Source organism: Lithobates pipiens, unplaced genomic scaffold, assembly GCF_037356315.1.
Source record: "Lithobates pipiens isolate NorthernLeopardFrog02 unplaced genomic scaffold, aLitPip1_a1.2 Scaffold_1, whole genome shotgun sequence".
In the NCBI taxonomy this organism is placed as follows: Eukaryota; Metazoa; Chordata; class Amphibia; order Anura; family Ranidae; genus Lithobates; species Lithobates pipiens.
Window position 1 is genome coordinate 75,567,290 of NW_027507685.1, and position 19,277 is coordinate 75,586,566.

General features: G+C 43.8%; 1 protein-coding gene across 1 annotated transcript; it reads left to right on the plus strand.

The window, feature by feature from the left end:
* The first annotated feature begins 7,059 nt into the window (after positions 1–7,059).
* Positions 7,060–18,501, plus strand: CUNH19orf33 (chromosome unknown C19orf33 homolog). Its single transcript, XM_077458466.1, has 4 exons — positions 7,060–7,231; positions 15,885–15,961; positions 17,539–17,598; positions 18,278–18,501. Exons 1-4 carry the CDS (start codon positions 7,219–7,221, stop codon positions 18,401–18,403), a joined length of 276 nt encoding a protein of 91 aa, XP_077314592.1. The 5' UTR covers positions 7,060–7,218; the 3' UTR covers positions 18,404–18,501.
* Positions 18,502–19,277: the final 776 nt, after the last annotated feature.

Sequence of the window (19,277 nt, forward strand, 5' to 3'; positions counted from 1 at the left end):
GCTGAAACAGACAGATTCCAGCCTTCACCCATCACGGCGGGCAGAGTTGTGCCAACCTTCAGGTTTTTTTGGGGTTCTTTCTCAGAAGAACCTCCTACCTGGACCTTGTAAAAGACTCTGCCAGAAACTTTCGTGCCACTATGTAAACAGTACACCAAGTCTATATATGTGTTGAGTGGTGTTGCGCTCCACTATTAATATAAATAAATGGAATAGATAAATATGAATATAAGTGTCAGTATACAATGTGTAAATAATTTTCAACATTAAGTGGATGCTCCTTCAAAAACTTAAATCTAAACGCATATAAACTATCATAACATCCATTTATCACAAAAGTGCATCTAGTGACAATAAACAGTAAAGTGCATTAAGTGCCAAATAAATATTTCATATAGTATTGAATATAAAAAATAAATCAATCCATAGTGCATATAGTGTAAAACATAGATTTGAGTGGTATCCAGAGTCTGAAGCGTGATCAAAACAATGAATAATTTAATGTCCAATAAAGTGCAACAAAGTAAAAGTGAAAATGTCTAATTCTATAGACACAGAAAAAAAAGGAAAAAATTTTAAGAAAAAGTTCACAGTCCGTATCAAAGCATGCACTTAATATATCCACTCTATATCATAGACATATGATGGCTCCGTGAATAAGCAGTAATTCCACCGGTGATCACGTGAAAAGGTGTCCACACACTGGGTGCAATGGCTACCTTACCTTACTGCTGTAAGGTAAACAGCAAATATTCCTTTGGGCAAGCGGTTGGTATAAGCAGCATGGGTGGCCCCCTCTAGGTCCTCAGCCCCTAAACAGTATACACATCCATAGGAGAAAGAAAACTCCAAGTCTGGTTTTCCCAGAGCCAGTCTTCCAATAGGAGAGGACTTACAGGCCAAACCTCGTTTCTTCAGATGACGAGGCGATCTTGGGAGTCAAAATATCGGCCCGAGATATGGATCCGGTTTGTTGTAGCCCTTAGGCCCCCGCAGGGACCTGCACAGAGCTTTCTTCATAGCACATGTTTTACATGACCAACCACCATAGGCACTGGCGAAAAAACTGAGGTGCCTCCCATATGGGAGGGGTTATATAGGGGAGGAATTCTCCTTAATTGGGGTTAACCAGTGTCCAATCACCAGAGGTGCCTATATAATCCACTATGTAATGAGCTCCTGTGTCCCGTGATGTATGATCAAGAAATTACATTTCTAAAAGAAAAAATGTAATTTAAAACTACTCGCGGCTGTAATGTATTTGTCAGGTCACCTTGAGGCGAGGTGACAGATGCACACCGTAGGGATCAGGAGTGCACCGCAAGGTTGTGGACCCTACGGCTGACTGCTGCAGATGGAAGACAGGTCCCACAGGGGTTAGAGCGTAAGATTCCCTGGGGCGCGAAGTCTAAGAGCCAGCAGGTGTTCACCAGAGCCTCGAGTGGTGAGGATGGACTTGGCTGCAACTGGCTCCAAGTCGCAACCCCCAGGGTCCCCCAGCTCACACCCACAGTAGGCAACAGGAGGATAGGGATGGTGAGGGACAAAGCCAAGGTCAGGGCCACAAGCAGACAAGGATAGTCAGGGACACGCCAAAAGGTCAGGATCACAGGCAAACAGGGATAGTCAAAGACACGCCAAAGTCGGTAACGGAACAACAGAAGAGCACACGGCAGGCAACAGGAAGCTAAACACAAAGGAACACACAATGGTTGATCAGCACTGTTGGCTTGCAGTGCACAGGTTAATATAAGGTTCCCTGATAGGGCCTGGGGTGGAGCCACGCTTAGAGGAGAGGTTATAAAAACCACCAGGTGGAAGTGGCTGGCCTCTTAGTCTGAACAAATGAGGGGAGGTAAGCAAACAGGAAGATCACTGCATAACCATTACAGTATTGTTGGGTCCCAGCAATATAGATGAAAATCATTTAAAAGAAAGCATGTCCATTACCAGGCCCCTTTGGATCTGGTATGGATATTAAGGGGAACCCCGCACCCAAACAAAAAAAACAATGGTGTGGGGGTCCCCTGTTTTTACTATATACTCTGAACAGCAGTATATATACTATACAGACTGGGCTATATACTCTGCAGAAAATTGGGCCTTAGGTGTTGGTGGTACCAGAACACTATAAGCCCTCACAGTTACTCTTGGCGGGCGCAGGAACGGGCCCTGCTGTGAAATATTATATCAAGAATTGTAATTACATGCCACTGTTAAACGGGTAGAAAAATTGGGCCTTGGGTGGTGGTGGTTGTGGTGCCACAACACTGTAATCCCTCTCAGGTACCCTTGTTGGGCGCAGGAACGGGCCTGCATTGAAATATTATATAAAAATTTTTAATTACATGCCCCTTTTAAACAGTCTTCAAGGGATCCCACATCAATAGCGAATTCAATCAGTTACATCAGCATCAGGTGCTTGATAGCTACTGATCCAAGATTGATTAATTTTTATGCATGTGAGCCTATCAACAGAGTCTGTGGACAGGCGCATATTGAGCAACTTCTGGCCAGTGGTTCATCCTTAAGACCCAGTAACCCAGTGGATGCTCTGTTGGAAAGGTCTCCAATTCTGCTCTTGCTCCTAGATATTCGTGCACCATGTAATGCAGACGTTGGTGATGGTTGCTTGAACCGATCAGACCTTGGCACTGAGGACTGAAAAATTGTCTAAAGGCATCGGTCAACCGGCCACCTTCTCCACTGCTCTTCCTCTGACTGAACGAAGCCTCAGCAACTTGTTGTCTAGCACCAGGAAATTGTAACCTACCAGGGTCTGAAAATGCTTTGCCCAAACCTTTCTTCAAGGTCTCCTGAAGATGTTTCATCCTTGTAACGTGGACCAAGAAGGGTTGTCAGCCAGTAATGATTCCTCTCCTTGATACTACAAATCCTAGGGTCCTTTCACAGGCTTTGCAGAGTCCTCTGGGTCACTAAGGATTACATGATCCGTAACTACCTCCTCCCAACCACGCACAACTCCTTGGGTTTCTGGGGACTGAAAACCATTCCATGAAGACAGCTGCTAAATGTTATCCTCTACATCCATGCTGACACAATCCACCTCCTCTTCTTCCTGTGTCTTTGATGGGCCCACAAGAAAACTATCTGGATAAAGGGGTCCTTGAGAGGTATGGAAGTCCTCCTCTTCCTCCCACTGTTCTGCCTCAAGTACCCTGTTCATGATTCCACGAAGCATGTGCTCCAACAGGAAGACTAGAGGGACAGTGTCCCTGATGCAGGCATTGTTGCTGCTCCCCATCCTTGTGGCCTCCTCAAATGGTGAAAGGACAGTGCATGCATCCTTGATCGGTAGCCACTGGCGTGGTGAAAAGAAGCCAAGCTCCCCTGACCCTGTCCTGGTGCCATACTTGCACGGGTACTCATTGATGGCCCTCAGCTTTCTGTGCAGCCCCTGTAGCATTGCCAACGTTGAGTTCCACCTGGTGGACATGTCACAAATGAAGCGGTTGGCAGGCAGGTTGCATTCCCTTTGAATGTCAGTCAGCCGAGCACTGGCATTGTATGACTGGCGGAAATGACCACAGACTTTTCTAGCCTGCCTCAGGAGATCCTGTAAGCTCAAGAACTGTTGCACTACCAAATTCAGGATGTGTGCCAAACATGGAACATGAGTCAAGTGTCCCTGTCGGAGAGGGGAGAGGGCGGAGAGAAGGTTGGTGCCATTCTTGCATACAACCATTCCTGGTTGAAACTGACATGGCGTCAACCACCTCTGAGCCTGCTCCTGCAGAGCTGACAGAATCTCTGCCACGTGTGGCTCCTTGAACGCTTACGGAGCACTGCTGGTTCAGAGGACAAATCTGCAGAAGAGGCAATAGAGGAAAAAGAAGAGGAGGGGGTGGAGGAGAGAGCTGTGGCAGAATCACTACTAGTATTTTGTAGGCATAGTGGCGGAACAAGCTCCAACAACACTGAACCCTGTCCTGCATCCTTCCCAGCTGCCAGCAGAGTTAGCCAGTGCGCCGTGAAGGAAAGGTAACGTCCCTACCCATGCCTGCTGGACCATGTGTCAGTGGTAATATGCACCTTACTGCTGACCGCCCTGTCCAACGACGCCAAAACATTGCCTTCCACATGCCGGTAGAGAGCCGGAATGGCCTTCCGTGAAAAGAAATGGCGTTTTGGAACCTACCACTGAGGTACAGCACATTCCACAAATTCACGAAAGGGGGCAGAGTCTACCAGCTGAAAAGGCAGCAGTTGCAGTGCTATTAATTTGGCCAAGCTAGCATTTAGATGCTGAGCATGTGGATCGCTGGGACCAAATTTCTTTTTACGGTTCAGCAACTGAGGTAGGGAAATTTGCCTGCTAAAATCAGATGGTAGTGTACTGCTAGCAGATTGGCTGCAAGTACTTGGGACACCTATTACTATACCTTCATTCCTCTCAGTGTGGGTTTTTGAGAGGACTGGAGGTATAGTAGGGCTGGAGATCCCATATGAGGAGCAAGGAGGAGTCCAACTTTCTCTTTGATGGTGGGTCTTTCAAGTGCTGTTGCAAATGGACCACATGGCAGGTGTCTGGTCAAGCATGTGGTGCCCAAGCGGCTGCTGTTCTTGCCACGCTTGATACGCTTCAGACATAGGTTGCAAACAGCAACAGTGCGATCTTCTGCACATGTGCTGAAAAAGGCCCACACCAAGGAACTTTTAAAAGTCAGTGGGTAGTTATCAGTGCCCTGCACTTGCGGAGCTCCCCACTCTCTCTAGGCTCATGTTACTCCCTTCCTCAACCTGGGAACCAACATCGGAGCCTTCAAATCGCTGCGCATCCTCCAGCATGTACCCAACACTGTGGGTGTATAATTCTGGGGACTCCTCCGTGCATGATGATGGGGCTACGTAAGGAGTGACTATGGGCAAGGAGCCAGTGGAATAGGCCGCTTTGGAAGCTGCATTGGAAGGCAAACTACTCTGAGCCTGGGTGACAGGGGATGAGGAGAATGAGGATGGCTTTGTAATACACTCCACCAACTCTTCTGCATGTTCTGGCTCAATAACAAGCATGCCCCACGGTCACCTGCAGAGGATGCACCATGTCCATGACCAGCAGTGTTGTCTGTAGACACAAAGGCTGTTTGCCCTCTTTTAGTGGCCTGTGAGCGTCTGCCTCTACTTGGTGGCCTTCCGAGCATGATGTTTATTTTGTTTTGCAACACCACATTACACTGTATTAGATACTGTGTACACCACCAGAAGTGTAGTAGAAACTGTACACACTGTATTACTATGTACACCGCCTGCACTATATTAGCAACTGTACTACGGCTGCACTATGTTGTGTACTGTGTACACCACCAGAAGTGTAGTAGAAACTGTACACACTACATGCACTGTATAAGCAACTGTACTACGGCTGTAGGAGGAGACGCAGAAAGGATCTGAAGCTGCCCGTGACCTTGATGGGGTAGGTGAGGGGCTGGTGGGTGGACGGGACGGACAAGCGAACAATCGATGGGGGAGGGGGGCACGGGTTACTGACCGGCTGGGGGGGGGTTGTTGTCGGGAGGTCAGGATTTGTTCTTGTTCAAAAATCAAAATGTTCTCTATTTAATGATTATAGTTCAGCAGTATGAAAGATTAAATATTTACCCCCTCTTATTTAATTTGTGGTGCAAATATTTTTATTGAGTATTAACAATGTGCAAATCATTTTACATTTGCCAAGTAATCAAAGAAAAGTACAGCAGAGAGGTTCAATGTATCTACCATGAGCCAATGGTTCACTGTGAAGAGCAGATAAAAAATAACAGTAGGGGGCCATGCCTTGTCATACAGATCTAGGCCCCTCTTATTTAATTTAACTTATTTTGTCCAGTGCTAACACTTTACCTGGCGTGTCCAGGGTCAATGGTAACTTGAAGCCCTATGGTTCCTGTTTCCCAGCTCCTGAGTGTGCAGGTCCAGAGGTTGACATTATTCTTCTTCTTTTTATTATTATTGCATACCTCCCAACTTTTTCAGATGGGAATGAGGGACACCTATCAACAAAAGTATGCAGGCATAGGACACACCCCTTGCCACGCCCCCTTAAAAGAGAATTGTACAAAAAACAAGGATTGGTTAAATCCACAAGTGCTTTTTTTTACCATTACTATTCCTTTATATTGGCTTTTGGAATTTACAAATGCAGCAATTTAGAAATCAGATGAAAGATTTAGCACTGGGAAACACTTTAAGATAGATAAAAAGTGCATTTTATATACATCTATATAGAACACACCAAAATGAGGGAGAAATGAGGAGAAATGAGGGGCAGTCCCTCCAAATCAGGGATAGTTGGGAGGTATGTATATTGTATACGATTTATATAGTGTCAACATTTTACGCAACGCTTTACAATGTAGAGGGGGGACAGCACAATTACAGCACAGTTCATTACAGAAGGGACAGGAGGGCCCTGCTCATACAGCTTACATTCTAAAGGGAGGGGGTGGTACAAAAGGTAATAGATGCGGGGAATAATTTGATGGGGGATGACATGGCATCAGCTGCAAGGCTCAAGACCCGGATCCCGTAAATTAAACGGACGTTAGACTAAGAAAGAGCAAATACAGCTAAATAAGGCAGAAAATATAAATCTTTCATAAGTAAGACTGCACAATTATTCTAGTTTAATCCTGGACAATCAGATTCTTGTATAAACCGAGTCATGTTTGGTTCTCTTTAAGAGCAGCGATCATGTAAGAATTGCACAGATGTTACAACATGCTTGTGATGCTCCTATGAGGAGAGTCGTGTGCACATTAACCCTTTCGTGTGACGCTTAGATCAGTCACGCAGCTTGGTGAACAAAATGCTTTGTGTGGGCAGCTTTAGTCTGAAGAAGACATATTGTTTTTGGAGATCTATCACATGTCAGCTCATGTCTTGTGATACCGGTATAAGAAAGGGTGCGTTTTCCATCAAGCAAAAAACATTTGCCTGGTTGGGAGTTTCCCAGACAACACTTGTTTTGTAATTGGATATTTTAGGCCAGAATGGGCGTGGCTTATCCACAGGGAGCGCATTCTGCACATCCCACCTCCCTCCTCCAGCTGTCAGATATAAAGGTACAGAGCGCAGACACACCTAGCACATAGTTTACCTGACAGCTGCTCTACATCAGCCTTAGATTCAGCACAGAGCTATACAGCTATACATACACCTCACTCTTCATCACATCTCCTGCAACCAGCAGATCCAGACAACATGGATTCCAAAGGTAGGATGGTTTTTTATGGTGTCAATCCTGATTACGTGATCTGTAGATATATCGTATTTTTTATTTATGCAAATAGGCAGTAACTGGCTGCTGCAATACATAGTTCTTGCAATTATTGCTCAACAGTAATGGCCTTTTTAAATACAGGTAGTTATTATTATTATTAGGTAATGTTATAGTTAACACTAACTGTGTTTTGTCTGTACTAATGACAGAGAGCTGGCAACAGGCCAGTCCTCTATTAGGCTCCTTTTACACCTGAGCATAGCGTTTTTGCAGCCTTTTCCAAGATTAGATAGATGGCTAGATTTTTTTTTTTTTTTTTTTTTTTTTTTTGGGGTTCACAGCAGGGGGTCAGGTGCATCCCTGTTCACCATTTTAAGGTCCGATTTCGATCCAAATATTTGGCTGATCTCTGACCAGAAGACGCACAGGACTTCTGCAATTTGCACAGGAGAGCCGCTCCGGAGATGTGTGAACCAGCTCCCATTGAGAGTCAGTCACGATCTCCTGACATGCGGAGAAACCCACATCCACTTTGCAATAGTGTGAGCGCAGCCTAAATCTTATTAGAAGCGTCTTACAGCTTCAGGCATTTTTGTTTAGCCAATAGAAAGCACTAGGGAGAGGAAATTTGAGTGGAGAGCTGCTGTTTGAGCCGAAAACAAGCAACAAGATGCTCATGTCAGGCGTTTTCTATTAAAGTATATGGGACCAAAAAAAAATGCTTGTAATCTGCCAAAAAAGAAGCTTGTGCACAGAGTGTAATACTGATGGTGACATTGTGGGATTGATTTTACTAAAGGCAAATGGACTGTACAGTTGCTCCAGAGCTTGGTAAATGAGCAGAAGCTCTGCTGACTTGCATCATCCAATCACGTGCAAGCAAAATTGTGTGTGTGTGTGTTTGTTTTTATTTTTCTTGCACGTGATTGGGCATTCTGTGCAAAGTGACACTGTACTTCATTTACTAAGCTTTGTAGAAACTGCACTTGCAAAGTGCAGTCTATTTGCCTTTAGTAAATCAACCCCTACACTGGCAAAATCTATCTATTGCTATAATGTCAGCAAAACAAATTTACACAGATTCCTCCCCCCCCCCCCCCAATCTGATAATCATTTGTCAGATAAATATGTAAAACTGTGTTCTGGCCAAATTTTTTACTTTTTAGCTAAAAATACCCCTATAATTCTTATGCTTAATATATTCTAGTAAAGGTCTGCTGTAAACTAAGGTCAGTTTTTGTATTTTTGCAGCATTGTTTTCTTTCTTTTGTAAGTCCCAGCAGACCGCGGCCATCTCATGTGTGGGCATCTGAAGCCAGACTGTATCGCTTCCTCTATTCCTTGCATGCTGGTTACCCAGCATGCACCCCCAAAACTTGCACATACTCAGAGCAGCACGAGCGGTGTAATGAGTTGTAGGTCGGGTTTCCGTAGCAACAGCAGTGTCAGAGGAAGTTGCCACCACTTGGCTAAGGAAACCTCTCCTCCCCCTCCAGGAACCAGGAAGTTCATCTACATTTACAGAGATTATAAATTTAGAAATATAAAAAGCGCCTACAAAATGTAATTGCTTTTTTAAAAGATACTAATTGTAAATTATATCCCTTGTTTCTATGCAGATATCTACACAGAAACAAGGGATATCATTTATAACTGGTGTCTTTTAAATAGTAATTTACCTTTTGCAAGAGCTGCCCCTATCCAAACTTTTATATAAATCATTAGTAACGCTGTGGCTGTGCTGTCCCCTGGGCTCTATAAGCAGGGCTGAAATGCTCCAGCCGCTTCCCCCACCGCCCATCACTGTGTATAAGAAGCTTTGATAACCATGGCAACAAAAGCCTGGTTACCCTTTTTTAAAAATGGCACTGGCCGCCATCTTGCATTGCATCATTTCTGGTTTTCAAATAAAATGATGCTACAGCCCAGCGATGCCTATTGCCTCCTGGGATTGATGACGCACCTCAATGCAGTAGGCATTGCAAACCGGAAATGTGCGGGGCTGCAGCCAGGGAGGAGGAAGTGGAAAATCAATACTTGATTCAGTAGCTAATGTAGAAAAAAAAATAGCCAACTAGTTTCTAGTGCACAGATTAGTAAGGGATGCTGAGGAGAAGTAAAAGTGGGTGAAACTCTGCTTTAAGGATCGAGCGGCCCTTCTTGGAGGGAGAAGACGTTGCCAGAAGAGGGAGAAGAGACGGAGCTGCCTTAATAAAAAAAAAAATACTTTAAAAACCTGTGTAGTTTGGTGTGTGTGGGTTTTATTTTTTTTAATCTTTTTATTATCCCATACTCATTCACCTAGGGTGGGAGGCTGGGAATCTGGGGGGGCCCCCAGATTCCGATAAGCCCCCGCCTGCAGACCCCGACAACCACCGGGCAAGGTTTTTCAGGAAGAGGCCCTTGTCCTCATCAATATGGGGACAAGGTGCTTTGGGTGGGGCAGAGCCCCCCTGCCCCAAAGAACCCAACCCTCCATGTTGAGGGCATGTGTCCTGGTATGGTCCAGGAGGAGGGGGTGCCCTCGCTTGTCCCCCCCCCCCCTTTCCTGACCTGCCGGGCTGCGTGCTTGGATTTGTTTTGGGCGTGGAGGTTCCCCCTTAAGATTCATACCAGACCGGAGGGGAGGGGAACCTTGCACAATATTTATTTTTTTTTTTTTTTTTTTTACAGCTTAAAAATGCCAATGCCTTACAGCTCAAATGTCATGGTGTGTATGAGGCCACTGAATGACATGGGAGTGGCGTTTTTAAGCTGCAAAAAAAGCTGCTGTAAAAACATCTGTGTATAAGGCCTTACAGTACACAGGGTGTGGAGTATTTATTCTAGATATGGAACATAAACTTCCCTTTCATTATGTCAACTCTGATTGCTGAGTCACATTGAATAGGATTAATTGCAGAGTGATGTTTGGGCTGTAAACATGCTCTACACCAGAGGCAACCTCTGCACTCCAGCTGTGGTGAAGCTACAAATCCCCATCATGCTTCTAGGCATCATTGTCAGGGTCTTGCAATGTCTCATGGGACTTGTAGTTTCACCACAGCTGGAGGACTGAGGTTGCCTACCCCTGCTCTACACCTTATAATATTAGGACGGTTATAACCTAAAATAAACTTTGGTCATATCTCTTTTTGAGGATCACAGTTCAGATTTGTCTGACTCCACCTTTTTATTGGACGTTGGGGGGGTTATTTACGAAAGGCAAATCCACTTTGCACTGCAAGTGCACTCACTCTAAATCTAAGGGGTAGATCTGAAATGAGTGGAAGCTCTGCTGATTTTATCATCCAATCATGTGCAAGCTAAAATGCTGTTTTTTATTTTCCTCGCATGTCCCCCAACGGATCTACAGCGACTTTACTTCCAAGTGCACTTGCAGTGCAAAGTGGATTTTCCTTTAGTAAATAACCCTCATTATGTATTTAAAGCCTAAGGCTGGGTTCACACTTAATTCCAATGGGGCTCACGGCAGGGGTCCGATGCATCCCTGTTATCTGTTTCGGGGACGAATCAAGCCCAATTTTTCGATTTAGTCTTAGGAGTAAAATGGCATTTTAGTTTGTCAACTAAGGCCCCTTTCACACTGGGGCGGTGGGTACGTCGGCGGTAAAATGCCGCTATTTTTAGCGGCGCTTTACCGTCAATTTTGCGGTACTATTAGGCCTTAGTGGATTCCTTTTTACCCTCCCTGCTAGCGGTCGAGAAAAGGTTAAAACTGCCAGTGGTATAGCCGCGCTGCCCCGTTGATTTCAATGGGCAGGAGTGGTGAAGGAGTGGGGTATAAATCACTCCTTCACCGCTCCAAAGATGCTGCTTGCAGAAGTGTGTTTTTTTTTTTTTTTTTTTTTTAACGTCCTGCAAGCACACCGCTCCAGTGTGAAAGCACTCAGGCTTTCACACTGGAGAGACAGGAGCGGCTCTTTACAGGCACTATGCAGGTGTTGTTTTTAGCGCTGTAGCGCTTGTAAAGCGCCTCAGTGTCAAAGGGGTCTCAATCTTGAGTACATTTTAATCTAATGGGTTTAGTTACATTGTAATGCAGTATTTAAGCATTACGTTACAATTTCCACACTCCTTTTTAAGATACTCCTGGAGTGAAAAATTTAAACAATTTTTAGGCTGGATTCACACTGGAACTGGCTGCGGATTGCACAGGAGCCCTGTTTCAGGGCCGAATCGATGCCTGAATTCGGCCCTGAAACTGAGCCAAAGATGCACAGCGTTTCTGGGCCGTGCACTCCGCAGTCACAACGGAGATATGTGAACTGGCTCCATAGGGGGTGATCTTAGGAGAGGAGGCGCTGGAAGCTGCCATGGAGGAGAGGACATAGCCGCTGATGGGGTAAGTGTTGGAATTTTTTTTTTTTTTTTTTGGGGGGGGGGGGGGGGGGGGAGAGAATTCAGACCTGAAACAGACCAAAATATGCACAGGGCTGCTGGCAAATTTGATGTCGGGGAAACCTGCATCCACAATCGGCACCTTTCAGGGGGGAGGGGGGGGGTGCAGTTGCCTGGCTATCTGCACCCACTTCTGGGCAGACGCCCCGCCCCCCCCCCCCCCATTGTGTTCTGGGAAACACAGTTCCCAGGACACAGTGGGGGACCAGAAGAGACACACCGCGCGACTCGCGCATGCGCAGTAGGGAACCAGGCAGTGAAGCCGCGATGCTTCACTTCCCGATTCCCTGACAGAGGATGCCAGCGGGGGCAGCAGCAAGACGAGCGATCGCTCGTCATCTGCCGCCAACATCGCTGGACCCTGGGACAGGTAAGTGTGATTTTATTAAGTCAGCAGCTGCAATATTAGTAGCTGCTGGCTTTTAATATAATTTTTTTTTTTTTTTTTTTTTTAGGTGCAGAACCACTTTAAGATAAAGTTTCGTTTACACTACTGCGAAAAAAAGCAATATTCTTGTAACGTAAAAATAGAAGATCTTTGTGCGATGCCACCATGCAGTGCACATTTACATGAACTTGTCTGCTTTAAGAAAATATATAATATTTTATTGGGGGGGGGGGTGTAATCTTCAGGCCTAAAATTGATGCTTTTTAAGCATGAAGACAGCTCTGGCAGCAAAAGGGTTAATCCTGCACAGATCAGTGTGCTGCTCTCCTGTAGTGGACAAGCTGTGAAGCCTAATGACAAGAAGGTCTCCTTCAGGGGGCCTCTCTATATCGGTATGAAGTGTGTGAGAGGGATAACTACACAGCCAAGCTCCCACCATCCTAATAGAACGTCTCCCTTCAGGCTGCAGATGACAAACCTTGATAGTCTAACGCTAACCTTTCTGCGGACAGCCTCCTATCTACAAATGAAAGGCTCCATCTAGAAGAAGCAGGAGCTCTGAGGGTAACTGTCCCTCCTTCACATGTTCGTTAACAAAAACTGAATAAATTTTTGTCATAGTTTGACAGAGGATGAAAATGCAGTGTACTTTTTGTTTGTCACTGTAAAAATGCCACTGACAAAAATGACAAGTGTTTTTTCATTGACAAAATGAACACTGCTGAAATGGAGCCAAAGACGCACAGGACCCCTGTGCAATGAGCTTCACAGCGATCCCTGTGATGTGTGAATAGGCTCCATAGAGAGCTGTTAGTCTCCTGTCATGCGAATTGGATGCTGGGAAACGCGCGTCCAATTTGCAATAGTGTAAACCCAGCCTAAACCATGCCACATCATAATGCACTTGGGTCCCCTGTTCTGATTTGCTGCTCCCATCAGGAATATAGAAGACCTCAAAAACTTGTTTTCTGGACTAGGCTTTCATTGGGTATGGCCAGTTACAATTTCCCTGTCATATGTGAATGACCACCATAGCCTGGGGGGTTCTGCGCAAGGCAGCGGCATGGACTGACTTGTTAGGCTAAGGCAGAGATGCAGCCATGAAATGTTAAAGCACATTTAGAAAACTGTAATTTATTGCAGTTTACCAATCGTTATAGTGCTAACTATCCTTAAATGTTTCCTTCCCATTGTTTAACTGCCGCTTTTGATGGACAGCTTGGAATGTTTAAAGGATGTTGAAAAATACCAGACTTGCTGGTAGGATCATCAGGTGCATATAAAGTGTGGGGGCCTAAAGAAGAACACAAATGCAGCCACCACATTTAAGTATTGTTAAACTGATTTTTTATTTTTTTTTCCCCCCCCACAATCCTTGCTCTGCTGGCTTGAATCAGATTGTTCAGTGGAGCAACCATTACACCATTAATCAAATCTAGCAAATGCTGATTGCTCACAGTATTATCTCAATTGCACAATGTTGGGTCAAAGTTTAAATGGTTGCATAAACTGGAAAATTCAGATTGATTGCATGTTGTAAATTATCAATTACATTACAACCTTTGACCTTATACTTCCAAACTACAAGAGAATGCTAATGCACAAGACCCAACTATACATACAACACAGAAATTGCTGGTAACAGTGGGCTATGTAGAAAGCAACTGTTACAGCATGAAAAGATTTCCAGCATTGGCATATATTCAAAATGGAGAAAAATTTAATTTTGCAGTCCATACCTGCCAATAAAATTCTTTCCCTCTATCCTTATTATACAGGTTTTATATAGTGCCAACAGTTTGCGCAGCGCTTTACAACATGAGGGCAGACATTGCATTACAATTTGGTACAAGAGGAATCAGAGGGCCCTGCTCGTCAGAGCTTACAATCTAAAAAATAATTGGATAATATAATTGGAATAAACATAAAATATTCGTAGGATGTTACTGATCAATTTTGATTACTTTTCTATTTTATTTTACACAATTAGGAACATATGCGTTTACATTAAAGATGGCGCTGCTATAAGACCAACAAACAGTAGAAAATTAGATTATAGCACACATATATAAAAATGACTTTTTAAATCATACAAGGCTATTTAAAACACCTGAACATATTCAAAATATGGGTATTTGGTCACACTATATGGTCATATAGCGCTAAACCCACTTATTTTGTTAAAATACCCCATTATCAGTGGGTCCTACCCTATTCATAGAATGAAAGATCCTGCGTCTCAACCATGGAAGACACTCTTCTTTATGGGAGAACTGAGTGGGGAGTGGGAGCTGTTTTAAATGTCAAATATCAGACTATTGCCGACAACGGTACTGTCCAAATCAGTGTGATGCTGACTTTGCAGTGTCACGCCGATTTTCAAAAGTAGTTCCTGCACTACTTTTGGTGACTTCGGGGGGGCGCTTTCAATATTCATCCTTGCATGAACCCACACAGATGTCTTTTCTGGTCCACTTATGGTACATGGAGGAATTATGTTCAGATCTCTCCATTGTCCTTGAGTCCTTTCTGGGGATCTACCATCAAGTGTTCCTGGAGTTCAACTCTGTATTGTTGGTACCTGCAAGTAGGAAAGCTGAGTGGATCATATTTTATCAAAAAGAGGCTGTTTGTCTTGCAGGACGCTCAACAATTATTATTTTTTTCCCCCGTTTTATTATAATCCATGTGAGTTTACGTTTCATTAAATCGGTCTAGAGCTGGGCTTTTCCAAGCACTATATACAACTATTTTTTATTTTTTTTTATTATTATTGGGGTCTGTGTGTATGTGTCTTGGTACATTTTGTACTGGTTTGTTTAGTAGGGCAATGTTTGCATCTTAAGGCTACTTTCACTCTGGGGCATCGGCAGTAAAGTGCCGCTATATTTAGCGGCGCTTCACCATCGTTTTAGTGGCGCTATTTAGCTGCTAGTGGGGCGCGTTTAACACCCACTAGCGGCCGAAAAAAGGGTTAGAACCACCCGCAAAGCGCCACTGCCCATTAAAATCAATGGGCAGGGGCGCTTTAGGAGCGGTGTGTACAGGGCTGCAAAGATGCTGCTTGCAGGAATTTTTACCGTCCTGCAAGCGCACCACTGGCTTTCACACTGGAGTGAGGAGAGGCTGTTTGCAGGTGCTTTTTTTTTTTTTTTTTTTTGCACCGGTAAAGCACCTCAAAAATTAAAGGAGTGTACCCTCATCCAAAAAAAAAGGCACGCTTTGGGACAAGTCCACCATGTGTGCAGAACTGTTCCTATCTAGCCACAACCCTCTAAAGCAGGAAGCCGACTATCCTGGGTACTTTTTCAAAAAAAAAAAGCTCCGGGACCAAGTACCCTTGAGCATGTACTTTATAGCCAGCCTCAATCAGAGCAACGTTTAACATTCCTTTATCAATACGTGTGCTCCATTTATGCCAATCCTCCGCCTCAGGGGCTATGCCTACATCCATTTCCCACGCTGACTAGTAATTTATAAAGCATGGAAACACCCCACGAAGGCCAAAAACGTTTTTTTCAAGTAATACTCTATAATTCATCCACTCCTGAACAGTCTTCCTCCTGTAAACTCACCTAATTCCCTTTTTTTTTTTTTTGCACTCAACTGCAAGCATAATTTCATAATGGACACTGCAGAAAAAGGGCATTTTGAACTGCACATAATTTGCATGTGAAAAGACACATACACAGGGGGCTATTTGCTAAAACTGCTGCACACAGTATCTGGTAGCATAGCAACCAATCAGCTTCCAGTTTTAGTAAATCGCCCCTACAGGGATCCTTAATTCCCACTGCATGAAAGTAAAGTTTTTATGTTGCATCTAATCCAGTTCATGAGTTTGATATTCTCTTTCAGGAGCTGACTCAAAGAAACAAGAGTTAAAAAAAGATGCCCACGGCCATCATGGAGAAGGACACTGTAAAGAACACAAGGTACAATATTGTGCACCACCAGAATTCCTGGCCCCACAGTGACAACAAAACCTAAAGACCATTTCACATAGGGAGATGCTAAGGCATTCACTCAGTGGGAAATAGTTGGGTACTTTATATGATCTATCAATTTACCTCATGGTACCTGTAACTAGGAAAATTGTTTGGGCTGTAAATACTTTTTGAGGCTGGGTTCACATCTAAGCCGCATGCGGCTCACAGCAGGGGTCCGATGTGTCTTCCCGTGGTGTGTGGGTTTTTTTTTTTTTCCTGTCTATAAATACTGTACAGAGGCTATAATTTATGTGTAGTATAGCTGTTTTAGTATTTATAGACACAAAAATATTAAATTCAAAGATCATATCATGCACCTGGCAGCTTTCTGAGAAAGGAAAGGGTGAAACCTTCATAAAGTGTAGCTGCAGCCAAAACTATGTTCTTAGGTTCAGGTACAGTGAGGAAAGGTTAAAGTGATGATTAATGATCATTTAATTTTCTAGTTTTCATATGAAGTTACTGGGAATGCTGCTCCTCTTAATCCTGTCAAGTTTTCCTTTCCATCTGTATTGGTTGGTCCCTCCAAATGCTGACTACAACATCCAGATTTACGGTGGCTCCTTTGCATTGTAGGTTCTCATGGAGCCACCTACTTGAGTCCATAGAAGCTGATCGACTGTTGGGAAGAGCCACTCCTTTGCTACCCCCTCCTTTCTCCTCCCTGATGGATAATGCATGTAAGATACTCACGGCATTGGCTGCCCTACCCAAAAGTGTAAGAAAGCGGCGCTCTGAGACCTGGAGGTGTGCAGATAGCTTGGCAAGTGTTTCTACACTTATACCGAGCTGATCATGTACAAGTCGGTGATTTGGAAGGGCACCATTTGTATAATAAAAAAATATACTAGTATGCACCACATATTAGAACAATATGGCAGACTTGCCTGCCAAGCAATGCCCTCCACGCTATGGTGTCAATTCTCTTAATTGGGAGAAGATTGAAGAACTCAGGCCAATCTTCCATCTGGGTTTGAACTCTTCTGCTGCTTGATTGGCCAGGCTGTGATGTCACATGCGCATGGGAGTTGCATCATTAAGGCACAGAGTGGTGCCGTAAATGTTTGCCAAGCGGCACATGTGTGGTTCAGTGTACATGAACACTGATAGGCAGGGAGATGGGTTTATTACAAAAGAGACTGATGGGGTCTCTTCTGTCTTAAAAATCCTACCTGTCTCCAGCACGACTTCCTTAGCAGAAGTCAATGCAAGTCGGGCCAAAAGTAGTGCAAGAAACTTTTTTTCTAAGTCAGAGCGATTCAAGTTGCACTGATTAGAATGGTTCCATTGCACAGAATGGGGTCCAACTTTTGATGTGACAAGTGCTCCAAAGTCTGGAGCGATTGTCGCATCAATGTGAACTGCACCTTAGTTGAATTCCACTTTATTACCACTTTAAACATTCTGTCAACTGTCACTTTAATTTCAGTCTATGGGCCCCCACCCCTTCCCTCTTCCACAGAGATTGTTGGACTAACACATTAAATACAATTTTTAATTCATATTTTTTTGTATCATTATAGGGGGATCATAAACATCACAGCTCCAGTGATTCTAGTTGCAGCTCAGGTGATGAAGGAAAGGTAAGTGTCAAGCAAATGGCCTTAATCATTTTATCACTGCTCAACACTTCATTACACAGGTTCTTGCTTTGGAACTATGATGAACTATACCAACCACTCAGATTCCTCTGTATTTTTCCAGGGGCAATACATGATGTGACTGTGTTCAACAGCAATCCTTATTCCCATTCCACTACACACCGGCCACATGGGTCACTCCCTTGGCATTAGCACGATTCACAGAACACCGTGTGTGTTTTTTGTTTTTTCCAGTGAGTTCAAGGCATTTTCTGGTTGCAAGAGGTAAAGATTGTGAAATCACAGCCTCTCCTCACTCATCCAATCAGAAAGTACATTGTATTAAGTGAAAACAAAATCCTATCTCTAGTCTAGCCTACACTGGCAGATCCCAGGGAGATGTCAGCACCAGCGAGGGACCTTATGGGTGTCAGGCCCTTGAAACTTGGGTAAGTATTTGTGCCTTTTTTAGTTGTGCTTTAAGTATACAATAAAGATCATACGTCCGAGTTCAGTTTTTAGAGGAAACCTGTATTGAGATAAATATGAAGGCTACCTTTGTTGTCCTCTTACTGGCTACCAGTCTCTACTACACCGAAAGTGAGAATCTCCCCTATTACTACAAAGCCAGTGCTCTAAAAAACAAACTGTAAGAACTAACTCTGAAATTTTGTACTGGCAGCACCACCACGGAGAAGGCCATGAGCATAAGAAAAAGGAAAAGAAACTGTCTAAGGAAAAGAAGCCCAAGGACAAGGAGCATAAAGAAAAGAAAGAGAAAAAGGAAAAATGTGAGAAGAAACACTAATCAGAGAATGTTTACTTTGTCTGTATCCTACAAATTTTAATGTGATGTATTTACTCTTACATTTTATGTACAATATTACATTAAATTAAATTACCATTTCCTCTTGTACTTCTTATTTTCTAAGCACTACAGTTAGATCTGATAAGTTGTATATAATAATGGTCTAGTGACATGGTCATCCTGTCAAAAGGTGCTTAATGCCGCGTACACACGATCTGAATTTTCGGCCACCAAAAGACAGATGAGAGCTTTTCATCTGAAAATGTGACCGTGTGTATGCTCCATCGGCATTTAGCTGTCCGAATTCCCGCCAGCAAAAATTTGAGCATGTTCGTAAGTTTTTCCTTCTGAAAAATTGAGATCGGAAATTCCGATCGTGTGTATGCAATTCCAACGTGCAAAATCTCACGAATGCTCAGATTCGATTACGAGATGGAAGCTATTGGCTACTGGGTATTGAACTTCCTTTTTCTAGTGCCGTCATACATGTTGTATGTCACCACATTTTTGATGGTTGGAATTTGGTGTGACCATGTGTATGCAATCCCGTCAGAATTCCGTCGGGAAAACCATCAGAGCTTTTCTGACTAAAATTCCGATCATGTGTACGTGACATTATACTTATTCATAATAAAAGCATCCATGAAATCTTTTGATGAACTAAAACCATCCAGGACATATTGCCCCCTATGCTAAAGGGACGGGACTTTTCCATACAGAGGGTCACTGTGCGTTTTGTACACTGTAATATCTACCTTGCTCCTTGTTCCGGCAGGCATACACCATGCCGTACAACTGGTTCACCTTTGCCACTTCCCTTCACAGATTGCAGGCTTTTAGATGTTGTCACGTACAATAATGGACCAGTACCCCA

Coding starts and splice junctions, on each gene's coding strand:
- CUNH19orf33 (XM_077458466.1), top strand. Junction 15,962..17,538: donor GACACTGTAAAGAACACAAG/GTACAATATTGT, acceptor GTATCATTATAG/GGGGATCATAAACATCACAG. Junction 17,599..18,277: donor GCTCAGGTGATGAAGGAAAG/GTAAGTGTCAAG, acceptor TTGTACTGGCAG/CACCACCACGGAGAAGGCCA.